Source organism: Vicugna pacos, chromosome 3 (genome assembly GCF_048564905.1).
Source record: "Vicugna pacos chromosome 3, VicPac4, whole genome shotgun sequence".
NCBI lineage: Eukaryota > Metazoa > Chordata > Mammalia > Artiodactyla > Camelidae > Vicugna > Vicugna pacos.
Genome location: NC_132989.1, coordinates 26726204 through 26750399, shown reverse-complemented (window position 1 = coordinate 26750399; position 24196 = coordinate 26726204). Strand labels below are relative to the sequence as shown.

Sequence of the window (24196 nt, the reverse complement as noted above, 5' to 3'; positions counted from 1 at the left end):
GCCTGCCCCACACCTTTCTGTTCCCTGGCTTCGTCCTCACCCCTTTGGGGCCTCTCTCTGCCACCTGCCAATGCTGATGGGGCACCGAATGTGTCTCAATACCATGCCTCATTGGCATGTCCAACCCTGCACGTGCTCAGACCCGTTTCCTTCCCAGGTGTCCTGATTTCCTTCCTCACCTCTTATAGTCAGTGCCTCTCTGAGGCTGCTTGTTAATATCCTCATTTTACTGATGAGGAAGCTGACCCTAAGACAGGCTAAGGTCAGAACAGGATTTGACCCCAAAGTCTGTATTCCTACTCCTGGCAGGGCTGCATGTTTGCAGTGGCAGAGGTTTGGGCTTAGAGGTGAGGGCTCTATAAACTTGGGGGTCTTGCCAGTCTTGCGAGTTCCCATCACTTGGCTGTTCTGGGTGTTGACTCTTCTGTGCAGAGGGTCTAAGATGCCCTGTCTGGCCCATAGCTCAGGGCTGCCTGGGGGTGGAGTGGGAGGACAGACAGGAGGCTGAGGACCTGCAGAGCGCGGGTGCCAGGGCTCAGATCTTTTGGGGCTAGGCTTGCTGCTCTTGGCCTCGGCCTGGAGGGATGCTCTGCTGGGGCTGGGCTTGCCCACTGACAGGGCCCCGGGCTGTGCCGGTGAGCTGGCCCATGGAGCCGCCAGCCCCTGGAATGCGGTGTCCTGCAGGGACTGTGACACCATTGCCGGCCAGCGGTCCACCAGGCAAACCTGACGTGGATCCCTCTGCATTGCATTGCAGGATAGCCATCCCCCTGCCAGCCCAGATGCAGCCAGCCTTGGAGTCCAGCTGAGGCCACAGAGCCCACAAGCAATTGCCTGGAGTTCCTTCACGGTCTCTGCTTCCTAGAACACACCGTCGAAAAGGCAGCCTCCAGAGTCAGAGACAACAAGACCATAAAATGAAAGTGGAATATTTGTGAGATCCCACCCGCAAATTACATTGGTGTGCTTGAGGCTGTGCTCCAGCTTGAGGGGGACCTGGGTACCTCACTGATTCTGAGCCCCAGCTGTCTCATCCAGTGCCTGATAGAAGGTAAGCACTCAAGTTGTCTAATGATTCTGTCAAGTGGGGATAAGAGTTCCTGTCTCCGAGGGCTTGTAGCGGGTGGAATGAGACGAAGTGTGAAAAGCAACTGGTATGCAGTAGGTACTAACTTAGTGCTCGATGCTCTTCTTTCTCCAGGTCAGGTTGAGGGAGCCTGGAGCCTGGAACCTGGCCACTCTCCTGGTGTCTCTTGCTTATTTTAGCTTCCCCTCTCTCATCTGTTTTCCCTCTGCTCTGAGACTCTGAGGACTTGCTCTGAACACAAGACACTATAATTTCTCTAGGGGAGATTCCCCTTGTGCAACCACTAGAAGTCTTGGAATAGATGTGTGAATGCCAGAGCTGGAAAGGCCCCTAGAGGCACCATGGAACTGTGGAATGGCACAGACGGAGCAGTCAGACGAACCTTAGTCTCGTGCCAGCTCTACTGCCTGCCAGCTGTGTGGCCTTAGGCAGCCTACCTCCCCTCTCTGAGCAGCCGCTGCAATTCTTATCTTTTAGGGCTCTTGTGAGGCCAGAATGAAGGGGCTTTGCCAAGCGAAGAGCTGTATTTATACTTATCTGTTAACATGTGTAGCTGGGTTAGGAAGAGCTGTGTCACTCCTGATCTTTTCCAGTCTTCCTGTTCTGCTGAGGGGGCACCTAGGGCTCAGAAAGGGACGGGGCTCACCTGTTGTCCCACAGCGAGGGGGGCAGAGGTGGGACTTGGGCTGAGGGTCAGGCTCCAGATGCTCTCTTGCCTCTTCTCTGGAGGCACCATGAAGTGGAAGGCAGAGGTGTATCCACAGCTGTCAGTCAACATCCCCAAGTTGAATAGGTCTTTGTCTGAGGGAGCTGGTCTGTCAGAGAGGGGGCCTACATGGAGGTCCTCTCTGGAGCAGACACCCCCAGAGGGGCATGAATCCTTCCTCCCAGCCTGCTGCCTTCCTCAGGGCCCAGAAAGCCCAGGCTGGCAGACATCCTCTGTCAGGGCCTAGGGAGCCAGGCCTGGCTTAGGAAGAAGGCGTCGTGGCAGTGTTTGTGCATTAGGGGAAAATCAGCCCAAATAATTCCCAGATCCAGGCCCGAGCTGCGCAGGTGAAGAAGGCAGGTAGGAAATTACAGCCACTTGAGGCTTTCTCTCCCAGGGACTTGATTAAAGCTGAGGAGTGTTGGAGCCAAAATAGCCAGGAAAAGTGCCCTTTGATATGTTCATTTGGTTTTAATTTGGGGGGGGCATGGGGCAGCCCCAGCTTGTTTTGTTTCTGCTTCCTTTTAGCGGCTTTCACTTGGCTCCTCTCCCCCACTTCCACCCCTTCCCCTGCTGGAGTTTGTGAATTTCAAGGTCAGCTGAAAGTCAAACTTTACCATGTTGGTGATGAAATACAAGCAGATGTGGCTGGTTTGGCTGATGGTGGCCACACCCTGACAGTGTGCTCAGTCCTGTGGGTGATGCCTGGCAAAGTTAACAAAGTCTGATAACTTACAACCCCAGGTTTCCATCTTGGAGATCCAGATTTCAAAGTGAGGGGCAGTCAGGTGTGTGTTTACCTAGGGGGGGCTGAGAGAAGTGATGCTGGCTGGGGAAGGTGCAGCTGCCTCATCTCTGATGCCAGCGGCTGAGGGCGCGTGCGTGGGGTTGTCTTTGCCACGCAGTGCTGGTTTTGCTGGGGACCTTGCCGGCTGGCCGGCCTTCTTTGCTGGCGGAAGGGATTGGTGGGTTTTCCGATGTGGGTCACATCACGCGCCTATCGAGTTGCCCCCACCCCCTTCAAAGCGGGTTAAGCCATTGGCAAATCCTTGCCATGTGATCACCACTGTGTTGGCAGTGACCTCAGGGAGAAGGTCAATTTTTGGCTTGGCTTCCTGGCATCACCCACACCCCTCTGACTCAAAGTGGCTCGGCCAGCTGCCTTCTGTTTCAGCACTTGGGCAGACATGATCGGGTGGTACAGGGAAGAGTGGCTTTCTGATGTCCCGGTGGCTCTGGCACCACCCCAGACACTGCCCCTCAGGTTCCATGGGAGGTCTTGCACTGCTTCCCAAGATGGGGTCTGTTGATGGACTGTGGCAGCCTTGTCTGTGGCATGCTAGTGACTCCACCCTCCCAGTAACATGCCAGGGCTGGCTTACCAGGAAAGCAAGGAGACCCAGCAGACTTGGGTTTCTTTCTCTATGCTTACCAGATCTTCCCAGCCCAGCTCCCTGCACCCACTGCCTTCTAGAGCCCAGCCATGGGACAGAGCAGATGGATGCACAGCCTGTGAGGCAGAAGGGCGGAAGGATGGGTGTTTGGGAATCAGCCCTGGGTTGGAAACCCAGCTCCATCAGTGGTCAGCTGTGGGTCCTCAGCCCACTTCCTTAGTCCTCCAAGTCCGTTTCTTTATTTGTAACAGTGGATAAAGGTGCCCTTTTCAGCGTTGCTGTGAGAATGAAATGGTGCATGTAAAGTGCCTGGTGCTCAGTAATGTCTGCTATTATAGCTATTGTCCAAATCCAGCAAGAGCCGTTCAAGAGACCATCGGAGGGAGGGACCTGCCTGGCTCCCCTGTGGGCTGCCAGGTTTTCGTAGCTGCAGAGCCCAATTACCCAGCCTGCCCCTCAGCCGAGCAGCACAGCCTCTTCCCCAAGGTCCTCGCCCAAGCTCTGCGAGGAACAGAGGCAGATGTGGAAGAGGAGTTAGCCTGAAATCATCCTCTCCACCCTGCCTTTATGAGTGGCAGCACAGTGCAGAGAAGTGATGTGTAAAGAAATGTCCCTTAAATCTAGGGAGTTGTCTAAAATGGGGCTGGTTTTCACGGCACAGTCATTTTTGGATAAGAGAGCCTGAAATGAGTGAATTCTGAACACAGAACAAAGCAGACGAGCCTGCCACAACAGCGCATGTGAGTCAACCTGCAGCGCCTCGCAAACAGCCTGCCTTGTTAAAATCAATCCCTTGGTGCGGGGGGATTAGCGCTCTGCAAACTTCCCATCCTGGGCCTGTCTGCATTTTTACTTTCCCTGCTGCACGTCTCTTGCTGATCTTCCTTCCCTTCATACCTGGGGGATTTCCTACACATAATGGAGGCCACTCCCATTGTGAAAACGATGGAGACTTTTTGCTTTGCTTTGGGCAGAAAAACAGTAACTTGTGCTGGGAAGACAGAGAGGCAGAGACATTCTCTGGAACAGCTTCCCCCTGCCTGGTCCCCCGTCCTGAGTGTTGTGGGAAGGAGCAGGGAGAGCCGAGCTAGGGACCCTCTCTAGTAACTGTGGTTGGGTCCCATGGGGCATTCCTTTCCTTCTCTTCCTCCAGGAAGTCCTGTTTGGTTTATTTACTCTGCACAGTCGGGGCCTCCACTCTGGGGTTCTTAGCAGACACAGCTGTTCACCCGCAGCACCCTAGAGGTTGTGTTACGTGCAGACCTGCTGACTGCCCACCATCCAGCTCACTACCTGCCAGTGTGGCTTGTGGGCTATGAGAAATGTGCCCAGGATGGAGCAGTGAGGCCACACTCAAGAGACGGTTCCATTCCTTCTTGCCCCATGGCTTCCCTGCCACCCTGGGTCACCTGGAGCAAGACCAGCTGGCTGGCCTGGGTTCTGGAGCAAAGCCCTTTCACTCACCCAGTTTTCTGAGCCTCCCCCTCGCTTTGGCCGCTCATTATCTTCCACTGACGGACAAGTGGGAGAGGCTGCACCGAGGCGAGGGCCAATTACCAGGGCCTCACCGCCACGCACAGCCTTGGATGCGTTTTCTCCACTGGTGAAGCTCTCTTTGGGGAGAGGCAATTTGTGGGGAGCTCAGGGCAGCATAATTTATGGGCCCCCTCTAGCCCGGGTGGGAGTGAGGTGGCTGTGGCTTAATTTAATTAGGTGTAAGCCCGACACATCACTAGAGTGGGCCTGGAATCCCGGTCACTGAGGCTCCTTTCTCTCCTGAGTGGAGCATCGCCGAAGAGGAAAAGATCCAAAGTTACTTTGTCCGTTGACTCCCTTGGTTAAAGATGTCTTCCAGTTTGAAATATAAACCTGCTTATTTTTCTGAACAAGAATCCAGCCCACCAACTACAGTGTTCTGCTCATGCATTTAATAGGAGTAATTGAATGGAGCTCAAATTTTCATAACCTAATGCTTTCTGGGGCAGATCCATTGGTGTCACGTTTTTCCTACAGGGAAGCGAGTGTGTGAGGCAGGGTGGGGAGAAGCCACCAGCCTCCCATGCAGCCAGTCCAGCCTAGCCCAGCTCTGCAGAGCCTGGATGCTTGAGTTTCAGGGGGTGTCAGCCGCGGGGCAGGGGGCCTTGCAGGCCTTTGAGAAGAAGGGTGCCAGGCTAGTAGGCGCTCCCTGGTGATACATAGCTCTCAGCTGGGCATGGCTTGCTGGGTAATTTTAAAGGATGATCAGGGTAAGAAAGCTACAGCTGGAAGGGACCTTCGAGTGCTGACACTGTTGGTGGCCCCCTTAGGAATGGGAGAGGGGACTGATTCCTGAGGGCAGTGTGTAAGCCCTCCCTCCCTTTCTTCCTTTCTCTTTCTCTCTTTCTTTCTAGAGCCCCGTGTAAGGTCATCAGGAAACCCCGAGCGGGATGTGGTGATGGAGCTGGGGCCTCGCTGGTGCTAGTGGTGACAGGTGCTGGGCACGCTGTGAACGCCAGCCTCCTCCCAGGGCCAGGTTCAGAGGCTCAGGGGACTTGCCTAGTGCCACCAAAGAAGCTATGCTGGTCCACTGTCAGCAGATGTAACAGTTACAAAGGCAGTGAAAGGGCTCTAGGAGGCCATTGTGATCCCTTTCCCCCAAGAGCCTTGCTTGTTAGCCTTTTGTTAACTTAACAAAGCAAAGGATGCCTTTGCTCTTCAATCACAAATTGTGATGTTGACTACTTCAAAAAAGCAGACTGAATATGATTCCAATATTTATCTTAGCACAAAACTAACATTTCAGGGCCTGTGCCCATAATTCAAATGTTGATGGGGAACACATTGTGTGAATGTGGTGCAAATATATACAAGGGGGAAGTTGCTTATATTTAATAGGGAAACATGAAGTAAACATTTTTGAATAAAATGGCAAAGACTTGGGTTCTAGTTGCAATTTCTCAGTTGAACATACTTAACTGGCATGTCTTAGGAGCTATCATGTGGTCTGTGGGCTAAGCAGGCTTAAGGTCAAGTTCTTGTTACCAGGGAAGCCTTTTAGAACCCAAGATCACGATTCCATGTTCTTGGCATTGCCGGACCCTCGCTGACCTAGAAGCTTGTCTGTGGCTCTGGGAAGTTCGATGCAGCTCCTTTTTCTCTCTCTCCATCTTTGCTTCTGCTCAAATTCTCATGAGTGGCAAGAGGCCTTATAAAGGCACATGTGAAGGGGAGGAAGGCTCTTTGTTAAGGGGAGTTGCCTTTTGGCTGCTTTACAAGACTCTCCCTTAACCCAGGGGCTCACCCTCCCTGTGGCATTCCCGGTGTGGAAGAGAGAGGTACAGGCCCTGTGTTTACGCTCTAGGAATTCTTAGGCAATGGAAACCCCAGCTGCTGCTGGCATTTGACGTGATGCAAGAAGGGCTTGCAGGCCTTAAGCAAACACTCAGGTGCCTGTCTGTACAAATGTGGAGCCTTGACACTGGCGGGCTCCGTTTCTGTTACCACTGCAGGATGTGGACATGTGGGCACTTGCAGTTCCTTCTGGAATCCTCCAGCCTGGGTGTCTGATTGGGAAAGCAGTTCTTGGGGTGGCATCTGCACCACCCCAGCCCCATGCCCCTGGGATGATTCGTCAGGTGATGGGTTTGGAGAGATGGAGGGGCTCTGTGATGCTGTGTGCTGGTTCCCAGGGCTTTAGTTTCAGATCTAATTATATCTTTTCTGCAAGGAGACAGCCTTGTGATTTCTCCACGTAAAGAAAGGACACTTTTGGACTTGTCCTCCTGGCTCTGTTCATGATCACCATCTTTCATTTCATTTCTCTCTTTCATTTTCTCACTGGCTGTGCTTTGATTTGTATGGGCTTCCTGAGACGGCAGAACTATACAAGCCTTGGTGCCCTACTTTCCAGCGGACAGAGAACGTGACACTCACCTAGAAAACACTCACAGGGGCAGGGGGAGATCTGGAATCTCATTTGTTCAATTCAGCAAATGCCGAGCAGGCACTGGCTGGTGCCCAGAGCTGTGCGAGGTGCTGGGTGGGGGACAGCCGGCAGAGATGGAGGCAGCGCTCGGTCAGCTGTGATTCCTAAGGGGCCCCATGCATAGGACAGAAGTTAGAATTTTACTTCAGAGTTTCAGAGGCCATTTGTTTCCAGGGGTCAGTGGTAGCGATAGTTAAATTGAAAATGAAAAAGTATAAAGCTGACACAGTGCTTATATGTATGCCAGAAACAGTTCTAGGGGCCTCATCGGTATTAACTCATATAGGCCTCACAGCCAGTCTCCGAGGTGGATGATATACCCAGGTTTTACAGACGTGGGTGGTAACGTCTTGTCCAGAGTCGCACAGCCAGAGTGGAGGAGCTGAGTTCTGGCCCTGGGAAGTCCGGCTCCGGGGTGTGCGCCTGCTGCCGCTGCGGACGTGTGAGGGGGAGGCGCTGGGCTGGGCTTGCTGCTGCTGCAGCCTGTCCCCCGGGGGCCGGGCGTTTGGCAGAATACCCTGACCTGGACGTTTTCTCTCTGTGTCTAGGGGTGGGCAGGTTGGAGTCTGGCGCTGAGAGGAGAGAGCAGGTCCGGACGTGGCTGTCCACTGCACAAAGCCAGGGCTTCGCAGCTTTTTCTCCCTTTGCAGAGTCTGCGACCGCGAGCTTTGCTGCTGCGGAAAGTGTGGGGCCCACTCTGCCCCTCCAAAGCTAAGAGCCTCATCCCAAGATGGGAAAGCTGGAGTTAGCGTTAAGCGACTGGATCGAAGCCATGCCAGGATTTTCCTCCTGGCAGTTTCCAGGGGCTACTTACCAGGAATTAGGCACCATAGAACATTCCTCCCCAGCCTGCTGGTTCTCCTCTGAAACATGTCAAGGCTTTCAAATGTGTCAAGCTCTTACTTCGCACCACCACCCCTACCATTCTTATCTATTTCTGTCCTGAAAGTAGACAACAGTATGGCTGATGTGTGTCTGAGAAGCGACTGGTTGAAAACTCTTTAGACATGCCAGCTATGGGTGTGGTGGGAGATCTCGGTGAGCAGGAGACAGATCTCCAGGCCCAGGCTGGGGCAGGGGAGGAAGGCAGGTGGCTGCAGAGGTGTGTGACGGAGAAAGAAGGGGTGGTGCTGATGTTTGGGTTAGACACCAATTTGGAGCGTCTTCTGATTTAAGGCATTGCCCAGGAAACTTCTAAATCTTTAGAAGGTGTGTGGTTTGGGAACCATTTGGCCAAAGCGGACTGATTCCTCCACTAGATGGGTAGTTGAGGAACATTTGGCTTGTGGGGCTGGGGCTGCGGGAAGAGATGTCGGGGAAGCTGAGTCTTGTGAGAACTGGTGTGTGGAGGGCTGGGGAACAAGGCTTTCCCTGAGCATGCTGAGAGAGATGGTGGTCGAAGCTGAAGACTCAGACATCACCCAGGGCCCCGGAGTGTCCAGGGATGATGAAAACTGTAGAGCTTTATGCAAAATACTCCCCATCTCTGAAAGCCTTTTTCCTTGCTGTGTCAGTACATTCTCCTACGTCTTGATGGGGTTCTGGTCTCTAGCAGTGGCCCAGTATGTGTTGTGTGTCGGGTCGCTCTCTGCCACCTACGGAATGACTGGAGGGGCGACCTAGTGCCATTTCTGAGCCAGGAAACAGTGGAGGCGTATTGGCTGAAGCATCTCATTTCTTGTTCCCTTGAGATGGACCTGTTGTTGCCGTGTTGGAGCTGGGGAAGGACGTAGGTGGCACCTCTCGTGGTGTGAAGTGACAGCATGTCTCAGCTGTGGGGGTGGAGAGGCCTGCTTGGGTGATGTGACTACCCTTCTAGGCTTGAACAATACCTGGATAAAGGACAGGCAGGCGTGTCCCATTGTGTGTGTCTTTTGAGAAAAGGAAAAACATTTTGTTTACCAAGAGAATCATCTCCTGTTGCCATGGAGATAGCTGGAGGGATGGGGGAAGTGGCCGGAGGGGAGGGTGTGTGGGGACAGGGCTTCCTTTGGGTGCCAGAGAAGGAGCTGGGGTGTGGCCCTGTAGCCTCTGTCCCCTCTGCTCTTTCCAGGACTCGGATTCTGCATGGCCAACCCTCCTAGGGCCTCCGGGGGGCAGAACACACTGGGTGTGGAGTTTGAGTGCCTTGTGGACCTGTTTTCCTTCGGAGCTGTTGGTCCAAGCTCCATTGTCCCTGGCTCCAGCTGTTTTACCTCCTCCAGGTGGCCCTGGATCCCCAAGCCTCAGACTGTCTTCCACCCAGTGTCAGGGTGATGGGGGCCCTGGGATGGCTGTGGACACTTGAGGTCCTTTTTCTCTTACCTGGGCCCTCTCCTCGCCAAGGTGGAATTTCCTAGTGTGTAATCTGTATATGACCGCTGATACCCACTGACTGTAGGAATCCCCTTGCAGTACTTTTTTTTGCAGTTAATAGTTATAATTGTGGTTGGTGGAAATTAGAAGATGTTAACCAACATGTGCAATCTCAGATATTAGATTTCTCAGGTGCTAGAACCAAGGATGAGACCCGAGTCTGTGGGTGGCAGGAGGGTATGCTAGTGAGAGCAGGGCTTTGGGGCCAAACTGCCTGGTTCAAATTCTGGGTCTGCCCTGTACAGACTGAGACCTTAGACTTGTAGCTTACTCTTCCTGTGGGAAGATCCCCTGGGGATCATAATAGGTCCTCCCTCTAGGGTCGCTGTGAGAATTAAATGAGTTAATGTATGTGAAGCTTTTAGAAATTGCTTGACAGATAATATGTACTCCATTGGTGTTAATATTATTTAAAGGACTTCGAACAAATAATAGTGAGGGTGGTATCCAACCCCAAAGTCAACGTTCTTTCTGCAGAGATGGTCCTGGATTCCTTTTTCAGCTCTGCACTTGATTTCTGTGTGTCCTGGGGATGGTAGCATAGCTCTCCATCTCCTCAGTTTATTCATCTGTATAATGAGGAATGGAATGCTTACCTTGCAGAGTTGCGAGGTTAAAAATATGAGACCCATCTGGTGTAGGGACTGGCACACAGGAGACACTCAGTGGCAGCTTTTGTGACGCTACTGGAATTGTTGGTGCCTGAGGGATAGGGCCGTACATGGTCATCTTGGATGCCAGATGTGTCCAGCATGGGGAAGATGCTAAACGGACTCAACAGGGATCTGTTCTGAGCTGAGGAATAGGTACCTTCCAGTGAGGGGCAAGGCAGGTGGGGCTGCTGCCCGAGGAGCTCAGGTTGCTTCATGGGGAGACACCTGGGGGCAGACCAGGAAAAGGATAGCGTTGAGATCTCAGGCTGCATGCATTCTGATGCTGCCTTTTCTGGGGAAAGTGTGAGAAGAGATGGGGCAAGAAGGGGGTTTGAGCCTGACTGAGGCCCCTTCTTAGGCCTACTGGGCCACGAAGTTTGCAGCCTGCCCTCCCAGGGCCTGGTGACATGTGGTCTGTGAATCTCTGCAGGGCCTGCCCTCTGCCCTGCCCAGGGCCCTACAGCTGAGTTCTTTGTTCCCAATGGGACCGGGCTGACCTCAGTCTGCCTCCTCCAGCCACTGGCGTCCCCTGGGCTATGATAGGCCTCATAAGGAGCCTGGTGCCAGCCAGGCATCTTTCTAGAAAGCTGCCAGGAGAAAGGAGAGGCTTCTGAAGATCTCAAGGGGGAAAACTGCCAGGACTTCTGACCCTTGGCCTGAGGGAATATGGGCTGTAGGGTTGGGGGCACCCCGGGGGACATTCCTCGAGCTGGTGGCCTTGGGACTCTAGGGACCTGAGAGTGTTAGAGGCCCCTTTTAAGCAGTCCTGGAGCCCCCTTACAGACAGAGAAAATGAGGGTTCTGAGCCCTGGCCTTGAGACTGCTGGTGGGACAGGCCCTCACGTGACTAGGGCGAGGCTGCGGTGTTCTGCTCGCAGCTCTGGGGCTCTGCGGGGGCCGTGGGCTGAGTTTGTGAAACTGCTTTTTGCCCTCACGTGTGGTTTGTGGGAGAGGATTATTCTAGACCCTGATACTTCCTCTTGTTTTCCATTAGCGTGTCCCCAGTTTTATCTCATAGCTGTGTACATCTTCTCCAGTGGACGGAGTGGCCATCTCTGTGGGAACAGCAGTGATGGTCAGAAGACAGTACTGCTAGTTACATGGCTCCTGCTGCTGCTGCTCATTCAGCGTTTACTGTGCTCCCCTCTGTGCTTTACCTGTGCTGCCAGCGAGCCCTAGGAGGAGGGTACCAGCTCCGTTCTACAGATGAGGAAACTGAGTGGCAGAAACCCTGACTTCTTATTTAATTTTCTTAACCCTGACTTTTTAAATTAGTTGTTAATATTATTTGAAGGAACATAATATACAGCTTAATAATTGGACTCAAACTCAGGACTTGCTGATTCCAAAGTCCACACTCTTGTGCTCTTGTAATAGCTTTTCTTGGCTTCTGGTCTTCATCATATTATGGTAAAACAGAGGCAGGAGAGGATTAAATGTCATTCTTATCCTGGTCCTGATTGTCTGCGGAGTGAGGACTGTGTGTTGGGATGATTCTGGCACTGACCTCTTCCCCCTGGGTCAGTGCCACAAACCCGTGGCCATCCTCATAGACCGTATCAAATGGAGCCGGCTGATCAGGGCTCTGCTGAAGGTTTCCCTCTGCTGACAGGACCCCCAGAGGCTGGCCTGGGTCTGTTAGGAGATGTCCAGAAGGGCTGCTGTCGTGGCAGTGGGCACACAGGGCCCTCCACCTGGTCTGCTCTGACTCCCTTTGGCACCTTCCCAAGGAACCTCAGACGTCCTCTGGGGGTAGGTGGCTGGTCTTTGTCCTGTTGATACTAGTGCTGGAGTCCTGTACAGTCATCAGTCAGAGAGGATGCTGTGACATAGTGACAGAGTGAGGTCTGTGAGGTGTAGTTCTCCCTTTGATGAGCTCCAGACTTCCAGTCTCTGACACAGGCTTGCTTTGGGGACTGCTGAGATTAGTCAGTGAAGAGTTTGTCGGCTCTCAATCTCAGAGGATATGTAGTTGCCTTTAGACTCCTTGCTGGGAAGCCTTCCTTGACCCATTCATTGTGTTAGAGGCTCTGTCCACAGCCCCCATATGTCCTCTGTTAGAGCTGTCCTCACACTGCAGCAAAACTACCAGCTGCGAGGTTGTGTCCTCCTATTCTGAGTGTTCTTGAGAGAAGGACTATGCCTTGATCACCACTGATGGCACAGAGGTGACACTTAGTGAAATATTTGTTAAATCAGTAGATGACTGGGTGAATCCATTTTCAGCTGGGGGAATTGTCTGGATGTGCTTGTGCATCTGCTCTGATCTCTGAATTGGCAAAGGACTTCTTCAAAGAAAGATTAAGAATGTGAGGAATCAGATGTGATGTTTCCTTAGTGTTCTCTTAGTAGCCTATGGCTAGATCAGCTGTGGCTTGATCTAGTACCCAAACTGTCTCCATGATAGGGTTTCTTTCTCCCATTCTTCAGTTCGTTTAAGTCCTATTCTCAAGCCCCATGTGGGTAAAAGATGACAGCGGCCCTTCTGCACCTGCTTACTCTCTTACTTGGTCCAGCATTCCTAGCACCCAGATTGGACTAGCTTTTGTCGTATGCCCTCTCTTGGACCAGTTACTTGGCCAGGGGAGGGCCATGTGCCCATTAGCTTAGATGTGGGACTGTGGCTCTATCCTTTGTGGAATCAGAGTGTGGGAGGGAAGGATCATCAATAAAATTAAGCTTGTTGCTGAAAGAAAGGGAGGTGGATATGGGGGAAATACAGGTATTTCATCTTAGATAGTATCTAATTTTTTTTTAATGTGTGCATTTGTGCATCAGTTCTGGGCGCCTTCAAGCTAAAAAGATGTTTTTCTCTTCAGTTACCTGTGTCAGCCTCTGCCGCCCCATGTGTACACATCCAGTGAGGGCCAAATTGCCCCACAGATGCCGGCTCCCTGGCTTAGCTGGGGTCTGCCTGTTGGCACTGCGCTTTTGCGTGCTTTCTGGCTTAAACATCTCTGCCTGCATGTCTCACTCGTGGAATGTCACCTGGGTGGGTCTCTAGAGGTCATTTGTTCCAAATGCCCAGATGAGAAGACCAAAGCGTAGAGAGGTGAAGCCTGTTCTCTGGCAGCATAGCCAATCAGTGTCAAAGCCAGGATCAGAGCCAGGTGTCTCAGCCCCATCTGAGTTCTCTTCCTTACACTTTCCCTCCATTACCCTTGATGCCATTTCTACTTTGACACAAGATTGTAGAGCCATAGACAGATGCAGAAGAAACTCATGCAGAAGTCTAGAGGACTCATTACGGGAGGTCGAGCACCAGAATGATGCTCTGTAGAACAGCCCAGCCTCCAGACGCGACCCTGAGCCCGCCTGCCCTTGGGTGCCCAGCCGGGAGTCTGCAGCTGGCCTCCGGTCTCTAGAAAGTCAGAAGTTAGCTTGGCAGCCTTTGCATTTGTCTTCTCAGAGCTGAGTGATTAGGGTCTCTAAGAGGAACCATTATCTGTGTGCCTTGGGAATGCATGTTTTTCACACATGCAACCCTTCCAGAAAGATTTAGCCTGGGGATGAAGCAGACAGGCTCTGCATTGAGGGCAGATACCAATCATTTTTACAATTGTTTGCAACAGGAGAGGAAACATGAGCTTAACAGTTCTGTTGTGGATGGATCTGGGGGAGAAACAGGAATGAATTGTCAACAGGATGGCTTCTGCTTTTATCCTGGGATTTGCTGCCGTTCCCTGTGCTCTGGCTGCCCTGTGCAGAGCCTGGGATTTACAGACATTCCTCGCAGGTGTGGGCCTCATTGTGCGGTGTGGTCCCAGGGGCCAGGCCGGCATCTGTGGAAGAGAATCTGTCAGGTGTGTCAGGGGAGGGAGCGCAGTCCTCAGGGGGGGCATTTGGAGCAGCCCCCACCCCCACACTTCCTCAGTTAGGGGAGGAACCCCAGTCAGGGGCTCAGACCTGAGCAAGCACCCACCAACCTCTGGAGTTAGTCTGAGCCCATCTAAAGTTTTCAAAAGCCCCAGACAGCAGTAACCAAGAGGAACAGTTTTTTCAGCCTCCCGCCAGGGGGAAAAAAAAAGGTCCTGCTCAGAAATGCGTTTGCGGGAAGTTTGAAGTTTGAAGCCCTCCAGCTGCAGCCTCGCGGCCTGGGTGGTCGAGTGGGTGGGACGGTGTCCTCGAGTGGGAGGAGAGGGAAGCATGGGCAGCTGGGGAGCAGGGCCTGGAGGGCAGCAGTTGCCTTTAATAGCATTGGTGTATTTGCTGTCTGGCAGACTTGGGTTCAAGTCTTGCCTCTTGTCCCAAGCCAGCTGCAAGAACTCAGGCAAGTTATGTAGCCTCTCTAAACCTCGGTTTACTTATCTGTAAAATGGAGATACTGGGATATTAAGAGAAGTAAACGAGAAGATGTACATAAAGCTCTTGGCTCAGTGCTTGGTACAATCAACAGAGGTGGATTTTGCTCTTGATAACAGTGGTGGTCCAAGGGTGCCCTCCCCCAGTGTCCATTAATACCTCCTAAACATACCCCAAATAAACACAAAATCCAGGCAAAAACTGTTTCTAGACAAGTTCCTAGCCACCACCCTCCCCAAGCAGATGACCACCTTTAAGTTCCTGTATTGTAGAAATTTTGGAGCCATCACTGACTAATAGTTCTGTAGGTAATATTTAAAAATAATTTGTACCTTTTGTTGGAAAAAAAATGATTTGCCGTTTTCCAAATATTAGACAGTCCTGGGTGGGAAAGGACCCTGGAGCCAGGGTGCATGATTCCTGGCAGAAAGAGGAGGCAGGTGGGAAGGAGCTGGTGACACACACACCTGGGGTGGTAAAAGGTGGGACAGGTGGAAAGAGTGGTAGAGAGAAGCAGAAATTGGGGCCTGGGATCTTCTCCCATACCCCACCCCGATGAGGATTAGAAAAGGAAGGCAGGGGAGTGGATGCCATCACTGGTCAGCCTTAGGGATCTGTGTGTCTGTCGTTTTGTCGAAGTGATGTGGCATCTGGTCCTTGGCTGAGAGTTTGACTCCATCTTACAAAAAAGGTAACTCAGCCATTTACCGTAGATCTCACAGACAGGAGGAGCAGAGATGAGACTCAAACCCAGGCCTGTGCCCCACCTTTCCCAGAAACATGCCCTTCTCATTTTCTGGGAGCACACGGTAAATAGGGAGGGTTGCCACATCTTGACATTCAGGCTCAGAGAATGGTGGTCTGGGTCTTCTGTGAATGTCACCAGGACTTGGCTCTGAAGGAGAGTACTGCATCTTAAGGCCCTGGGGATCCCTTCGTGCCTGGTGTCCCCTCTGCAGCAGGGCAGTGCCCTGGAGCCATGGTTTCTCCAGGAAACTCCCTGCCCCACCTAGCGGCTGGTGAGACCACTGAGTAGGTGGTCTTCTGTGGTGGAAGGGTGGTGCCTGTACCCATGTTGGGGAAGTCCAGTGAGGGTGGGGTTGGGAGAAGTCACCCCGGACCTCTCCTCACTCAAGCATCCGGGTCCCTGGCCTCCCAGCTGGGGACATTTTCCACTATTTTCTTCCCCTTGCCTCTCTGGGGCTATTTTTGGTGCTTGCTGTGGTTATAGTATTGTTTCTAATACCCTGGTTATTTGGTTATTTGCCAGCAATTCTGGCATCAAAATGAAAGTGCCTGAGGCCAGGACCTGAGTTTGCTTAATACTGTATCCTCAGAACCTAGCCCTATACTTAGTCTTCAGTATTTTGTTTCATTCTTGTTTTATGCCAGGCACTGTGCTAGGATTGGGGTGCAGCCTTGAGCACAGCAGGGGAGTTCCCCCCCCACCCCAGAGCTTACTGTCTAGTGGAAAAGACTAGGGACTGAACACCTGCTGGCTGGACATGTGATTGCATGAGTGGTCAAGGAGGCCACCTGGCCAGGACAGGGTTGCTGGCTCTGGCTCCTCTGGACGGTGGGTGGCAAGAATCCAGGGCTCCCCCTCCCGAAGGTGGTCAGGACCAGAGCTCTGCTCCCTTTTGATGAAAGGGGCTGGCGGGGAGCCCAGGGCTTGCTCACCCAACCTGTTGGGGTTTCAGATTTGTTCCATCTGAGCAGTCAATTAATTAGTAATTGGAGCTACCCATCATCCCGGGCTCTTGCGTGAGTTGCTGGGTGCTCCTCCTTCCTCCTTTGCATTCGCTTAAATTGAGCAGCCTGGTCCTGTGATATCATTTGAAATCCAGCCAAGAAGCAATTAACATGCTGTTTGCTGACAAGGATTTGTTGCTGCTCCGGGAGCAGGAGCTGGGAATGGGAAGGCCAGCACAGGGGAGCCGAGACTTGAGAGAAACAAAGGTGTGGATGGAGGTTCTGCTACTGGTCTTTGTAAAGCACAAAGGCCAGGCGGGAGTGGTCCTTCTTGGCCCTCCTCTCACCCCTCCCTGCCCAGGCCTGCATGCTTCAGGGAAGGCCTTGAGAGGTAGAATAGGATGTTTTTCCTGGGAAATCTGATGGCAGCAGCCAGTTACTGAGAACCTACGACGTGCCAAGTGCACTGGGCTTGTGAGCCCATTCAGTCCTCCCAACAACCTTGCCCATTTTACAGGCAAGACACCAGAATGAAAGGGCTGACCCAGGTGACCCATGCAGTAGGTGGTGGGTAGGATCTGGGCATCTGGAAAAGCCTGCATGTTCAGGCGGGTACCCAGTGGGGATGCGAAGGGTCAGACCCTGGGCCCACCGCCAGGTCATGGTGACTTGCTGTGCGACGTGGACTTGATAAACGGTGGCGTTTCGTAATCAGTTGCTGCTTCTGCAGAATGGTTAGGTGGAATCTGGTGGAGTGGGCTGGCGCAGCCCAGCCCTGACGGAACAGAGGCCCACGACTGTGAGGGGCCCACCTGAGTGGTGCTGAGGGGCAGGGCCCCCTTCCCCATCGTGGGTGGTTCACTCTGTGGCAGGGCCTGGGGGACCCACACAGAAGCTCCTGCAGATCCTGGTCTTGGGGGGGGGCCTCTCTCAGTGGCCAGGCTCCACATACTCTGCCTTCTCACCTCGACAGCTTTGAGGCAAGCCCATAGGGACTCCTGTCTGCCCTGCTGTTGACTCATCCTGGGTGGAATTATGTACAGAAATTAGTCAACAGAGGCCATTCCCAGGACCACAGGCAGTTTGCTGCAGGCACTGTGCAGGAGCCGTGCCTGCCCGGGGGGCTTTCCAGGACACAGTGCTGGCTTCACAGGAGTGCTTTTGGGAATGTGGGGCCGCTCACTGCAGAGCAGTACAGTTAGAGGCCGGTGGCCAAACCCACTGCCCAACAGCCTTCTCCCATCCTCCTGCAGGGCAGAGTGAGGTCTGGCCTCTGCTGGCTTGCAGGAGGAGGCAGAGAACCTGGAACTGGAGGTGCCAGCACCTCCCCACCCAGCTCCTCATGGAGCACCTCATATGCTGGGTGCAGTGTTGAGCACTGAGGATTCAGGAAAAATAGCACATGAATCCATTGTCTGAGACCTCCTGGGGGAAGCATTTAACATACCTGGGTGCAGGCATGAGAACCACTGTCCCGTAAGAGGGTTCCTTGTTGATTTCCTTAAGGTAATAAGGACACACAGTGACTCTGTGTAGGGTATATGGTACAAAAGCATGAACAGTGACAACTGTATCCCCCTGCCTGTTTCTAGCCATCAGTTCCTCTCCCCAGAGGCAACTATGGTTTCCAGGGCATCCTTTGCACCCTCCCAGAGGGGTGCTCTGTCAAACATACAGGGGTCAGTGCTTGTGCATACACCTGATTCCTCTGAACTTTTTCTTTTATGTGAATAGCAGTGTACCCTACACACCAAGCTGCTCATTGCTTTCTTTCTTTTAGTATTGGCATATCTTTTTTTTTTAATTGAAGTATTGTCTATTTACAAGATGTTAGTTTCTGGTATATAGCATAATGATTCATTTATTCATATATATTTCCATTCATACTCTTTTTCATTATAGGCTATTACAACATATTGAATATAGTTCTCTGTACTATACAGTAGGACTTTGTTGGTTATCTATTTTATTTGTAGTGGTTAGTATCTGCAAATCTCAAATTCTCAATTTATTGCTCCCCATCCCCTTTCCCCTTGGTAACCATAAGTTTATGTCTGTGAATCTGTCTCTATTTTGTAAATAAGTTCCTTTGTGTCCTTTTTTTTTTTAAATCCACATATAAGTGATATTATATGATATTTTTCTTTCTCTTTCTGGCTTGCTTTACTTTGTATGGTGATCTCTAGGTCCATCCATGTCGCTGCAAATGGCATTATTTTAGTACGTGGCGTATCTTGACACTCATTCCCTATTAGCTCACACAGAGCTGCCTCATTCTTTTTACTGCCTGCGTATAATTCCATTATATAGCCAAGCCATACACTTCTGGATCAGTGCCCCATGGATGGGCTTCGCAGTTGCTTTCTGTCTTTGCTGTAGTAAGTGATGCTGCTGCAGTGAACATCTTAGTGAGGATACACAGCTGCAGGAGAAATCAGTACAGTGAACGTGCTGATTGAAGCAGATGGGCATTTTTAGGTTTGCTTGATTCTGCCCTATTGCACTGAGAGGAGGTTGTTCCACTTTCCTCTCTTGCCAACAAGGTGTGAGTGGCTCGCTTCCCTGAATCTCTGCCTACACAAAGCAGTATCAAACATGCTGATCTTGGCCAATATCATTGATGAAGACTGGTATCTCACTGCAGTTTTGATCTTCATTGATACAGTTGTGGGTGGCTGAGCTGTTCAGCATACGTTAGAAGCCGCAGGTAGCCCCTGGGCAGGTTTAAGCAGAGGCCCACGTGAGTGGGCATGGCTGTCCCTTCACTGACAGGTCAGCTCTCCCCAGAGCCCACTAGCCAGTGCTCACTCAATGACACAAGCTGGTTGGGAAGGGGCAAAGGAGACTTGGGATGGGGTTGTCAGGGCTACTCTGCCAAGAGTCAGGTGAGGAGGGGGCTGCCTGTCTGGAGGGCTGGGGGGACATGGTATTGATTTTATTTCTCTCTGGTGATAGAGAAGAGAACTTGGACTCTTTAGACCAAGGGAGAAGTCGGGGGCAGCCACCTCCCTGCCTGGCCTGGTGGGCAGTCCCACCTGGAGGCAGGAAGGTGTATGTGCTGCCGAAGCGAGCACAGGAGACAGGAAGGTAGACGCCCTGTTGTCTCTAGACCCCCCACCCGTGAGGCTTGGAGCCAGGGCAGCTGCTGTGGGATACCCTGCTCCTCGCTGGGCTCATGCTCCAAGCCAGGGCATCCTCACTGCCTGGAGCTTTCTGTGTTGCACGGCCTGTGTGGTGGGTGGGCCCCGCACATGTCCATCTGATGCATGGACCTACTCCTGCCCCCTGCCCGTGAGCTCTTGGTCGTTAAGGCCTGTCCTCCATGCTCTGCCTGCCTTCCCTCCGTGCCTCCCACCCCAACGCAAGGGCAGCCCCTCAGCCCTTCTCCCCTGGATCCTCCTCGACCTCCCTGACTCCCGTCTCACCCTTGCTCTCCATCTTGACCCCTGCGGCTCCTTAGCCAATTCCTTCCCCTTCCTGGCAGTTCTGAGTGTGGTACTTCCCGCCTGGACGCCTCCATGGATAAACAAAGCCCCCCTCCGATGGGCCCCTGCCTCCACCTCTCCTCTGCAAACTTCATCTACATCCAGACCTGCCAACCGCCCTACCAGACACATGCTGCGCCTTTTGGCTTCTGTGCTATCCTCTCCCCTGGCCTGGGATCTTCCTCTTTCTTTATTCCACACTCACATCCCTTAAAATTAAGGTCAAGAGTGTTGCCCAGGAATCATTCTCTGCCTGCACTGACCTGCTCTCTCTCACTTTGGGCTCAGTCTCTAGGGTCCCAGGGACTAGAGTGGCCATGGTAGTTGTGGTAATAGTCACAGCCCACTCGCGCCGTGAGCGGCTGATGTGAGACTTGCCATCGTGGATCTGACCACAGAGCTGTTGCCCACAGTTGCTGGAGGAGTAGCCTGGCCCTGGAGCATGACAGCTGCCTCCTCAATGGGGGCATGAGGCTGGTCTTGTCTGCCGCTGGCTTCTGGCACCCTGCCCAGCATGTGGTGCGGGCTGGTCACTCGTAAGTGAGGGGATGAGAACCGTGGAAGATTCTGAGCAGGAGAGTGACACAGTCATAGCCGCCTGGTCACATGTCAGTGGACTGGACAGGGGAGACGATTCCAGAGGCTGTTAGGGATGACGGCCTGGGTCAGGATGTGCAGCAGGGTGGAGAGGAGGGGCCCACTCTGTCGGAGGCCTTCTGGTGCTCTCTCCGTGAGCCGGGCACAGGTCTGCTCACCAGGCTGGGCCCTGTGGAGAGCAGGGGTGGCTGCTTCCTTCTCACACGTCTCCTGCACGGCATCTGGCATGTGACCGGCACACAGCAGGAGCCCAGTGGAGAGGTGCTGGCTGAGGTTGGATCTGGACCCTTGATTCCTGGTAAAATCTGGGTGGGAAGATATTCTCAATGGGCTGTCTAGCCACCCCTCTTTACAATGAGAGATGAGGGCCAGGCAGAGCAAGACATGGACAATGGCTTTAGCTTCTTCTTCTCAGATGGTGACCAAGGCAAGTTGTTTTGCTGGTCTGATGTGATGATGAGGAGGGTCACCGAGAGCATCACTTCAGGCACTATCTGTAAAGAGCCTAGTGCAGGGTCTGTGCGCAGTAGTTGCTGAGAGCGAGCTCGTGTTGTGGAACCCCTCAGGAGTCGGGATGAAGTGGGGGTGACACGTGGGACCAGCTCCCCTGGGGACTGCTGTGTGACCTGCAACACCTCGCTGTGGTAGCAGAAGGCTGGCCCTGCTGCCATCGCCTGTGGCCTCTTGGGGGCCAGAGTCAGCAGGACATGGTGAGGATGATGACTCTTAGGCCCTCCTAGTCTGTCCAAATAGATGACCACCTGGTCCTGCCCTCGAGACTGTCCTGGTCCCACACTACTCTGGCTGTTGGTGGACAGGTTGGCCCAAGGCTGACATGTGGAGGGAGGGAGTCACTGACAGTCTCTGGACCTGGTGTTGGGCCAGGACCTGTACTCAGCCCTGCGCCAGGCTGATGTCACCCAGCGTGCATCCATCACCAGGCACGGGAGGGATGAGGGGGAAGGCAGGTCTTGGGAGGCCAGACAGCCATTGTTGGCTGGCTTGTCTGGATTAGGCTTTTCATGTGAAGGGAAGAAAGGAATCTGCTTTGTCGCAACTGGGGCATCGGCTAGAAACACAGTTGGTGTTCCTGGCAATCCCCGGCACTCGCAGAGCGCATTTGGCGCATTTGTTGCTTTTCCAAGACACGTCCAGGTGCTCTCTGTTATGATAGCAAGCGGTGACACGGAGTTAGCGTGACGTGGGATGAACAGACAGGCTAAAAATAACTGGGTTTGGGGCCGCTTGGCACCTAGTCTAGACTGCAGGCTGTCACTGCCCCGCCGAGGGGTCGAGGCAGGCACCATCAAAGGCCCCCCGGCCCCCTAGAGCCACCGAGGAGTCGGGGTTGGGTGTGGCCGAGCCCCTCTCCCGTCCCCACTTCCACCAGCATGGCGCTGTGGGCTGCCTGGGGGTGGAGGTGCCAGACGGGGCCTGAGGCCCGGAGGAGGGGCATGGTGGGCCCGGATGTGAGCGGGGCGGTTTATGTCTGTTTGGAGGAAGCTGGGCCAATGTTTGGACATCTTTATGGTTTGGGGAGTGTTTTGGCCTCACCCAGAGGAACCATGGTTGCATCAGAGTTGGAGGGCCTCCTCGGTGGCCCAGGCAGAGGGAGAGAAGAGTGGAGGGAGCAGAGCCGGAGTCTGAGGAGGAATGGGAGGAATAAGGCATGTTTCTAATCCCAGGCTGCTGCTTCAGACCACTTTCTGCCTTATGAAGGGATTTACATGATGCGTTTGGAGGCTGATCTGGGCGAGGAGGAGGGGCAGGAGGACGCAAGTCTCACCTGGGCAGGGCCGTGGAGGTGGGATGCGTGTGACTGGGTGTGCACCCAGTGAGAGACCTGGGCAGAGGAGGGCCTCACTGCAGGGCACTGAGAGAAGAGATGCCTGCTGTAGGACCCACGTCCAGTGCCATCGCCAAAAGGAGTCTCTGCTTTCATGAGAGACATCACCACCTGTCCATCAGTGATGATGTTCTTACAGATCACAGGCCTGTGTCACCACTGACCCCAGAATTCCGTCCAGCAGACAAGCCTTTTCCATGGTAGTCACTGATCCTGCCTCCCAGGTGTTTCTGGTTCTCCTGGCCACTTGGTGGGACTGAGCCTCCCTGTCCCCTAATGTTAAGTGTGGCCATGTCAAAACCTGGCCTGTGATTAGCCTTTCGTTTTCTTTCCTTCTGGCACAGGATTCCAGAGAGTGGCTCATCTGTGTACTCAGGCCCCAGAATGAAGAGAAGGTGGGACAGAGACCCCAGCTGACCTGCAGTGTGTCTGTAGTGTAAAAGAAAAAAATAACCTTGTGTGGGTGTGAGGCCTTGGGGATGGTTGTTACTGCAGCATAACCCAGCCCATCCTGATGGTAGTAGAAGGGAAAGGTGAAGGAAAAAACCCTATGCCTATCCTAGAATCTAAACCTAAGAGCTTATAAAGGTAGCAAAGGGCTTTTCACAGTGCCTTCTTTTTCACTAGGCACCAACAGCACTGGCCTTTCTGTCACTGGAACAAGCCACACTTACTCCCACCTCAGGGCCTTTGCACTTGCTGTTTCCTCTGATGGAAGCACTATTTCCCCAGATTTTTGCTTGGAAAATCTCCATGTCATTCAGGTCTCAGCTCAAACATCACCTCTCTGGGAGGTTTTTCCTGACACCCAACCTAAGGTGCTTCCCACCCTCACTCTCGTGTTATACATTATGGTATTTATCTTCATAGCACTTAGCATGTTTGTTTACTTGTTTATGATTTGTCTCCCCCTATGGAAAGTCAGCTTCATGAAGGCCAGGACCCCAGCACTCAGGTTGATATCTGTGTAGCCGGTGTGTACCATGGTGCTGGCTGGGGGTGCAGGCCCATACATGTTCCATGAGTCCTTGGATTGGTAGGTATGAGGGGCAAGGATTCACGGCAGAGACCTAAGGGTGGAAACTTTTGAATATACTTGTTCAGTGCTGATAGTGGAGAGGGAGCTTGATGAATATTTGTTGAGTGAATGAGCTCCAGTAAGGAGGTGTCGTGGTTGAGGGGGGCTGCCTTTTTAGAATCCAGGTGAAGACTGTGAGCTCTCCAAGGGCAGGAGCTGTGGTGCCCTGTCTTCCCTCTGTATGTACAAGGAGCAGAGGAAGTGCCACGGTTTCTCGTGGAAGGAAGAGTTACTGGGATGGTAACTTGGGACATCCCCTGCCATCTATCTCCATTCTCTTCGCACCAGTCCAGTGAGCTGCGTGTGGAGGCCTGAGTGGCTGGACCAGCCTCCCAGGCTGCAAAGTCGAGCCCCATGTCTGTTCTAGCAGGTGAGAGGTGGAGTGTTACGTGTGTGTGAGAGAGTGAATGAATGAATGAATGCTGGGTACCACCAGGGCCAGATTTGCAAGCTCTTGACCCTAGAGGATCCTTTGCTGCTCAGGAAGCTGAGAGAAGCTAGGAGCCCTGGAGAGGGCTCGGAGCTTGGAGCAGGTGACTCAGTGTGGGTGGGAGTAGGGAGGAGGCTCCTTGGTCTGGCCTCTGGTGTTTGTATTTCTCATAACCTACCAGCCCCTGGGCCTTGCTGGGTTCCTGCTCGTTTCTCTACCTGGGTGCTTTTTCCCCACACAGTGACTTCCTCCAGTGACTTGAAGTCTACTCTGAGCATGGGCTCCTCTGTGAAGCCTTCTTTAACTATTGAAGGTTGGCAGCACCTCCTCCGTGTGTTCCCTCGGTTCTGGGCTCACCTCTGTGGGAGTGCTTATCTCTGACCGAGTTACCTCCTTGCCGGCTTCCTCCCCAAACCAGATGGCAGGACAGGGCTCGTATCTTACTTCGCTATCTCCTCTCTTGCCGCCTGGCACATGGCCACTGCCCTGTCAGTGATTATTGATGATGAAGGGCCGCATCTTTAGATAGCCAACAGGCTCTCAGCTAAAAGAGGAGGCTGTCTGACTGCGTGCACTCGGTGAGCAGGACTGAGGCTGTATTAAGGGG

At 53.0% G+C, this 24196-nt stretch overlaps 1 protein-coding gene across 4 annotated transcripts in view; it reads left to right on the top strand.

The window, feature by feature from the left end:
* CATSPER3 (cation channel sperm associated 3) overlaps window positions 1-24196 on the top strand; it is a 335119-nt gene that overhangs the window by 121885 nt on the left and 189038 nt on the right. For all 4 annotated transcript variants that reach the window (XM_072957143.1, XM_072957124.1, XM_072957139.1 and 1 more), the window contains one exon: window positions 758-1051. In XM_072957143.1, coding sequence (XP_072813244.1) covers window positions 758-865 — 108 coding nt within the window. In that variant the 3' untranslated portion in view covers window positions 866-1051. The remainder of the gene's footprint in view (window positions 1-757; window positions 1052-24196) is intronic.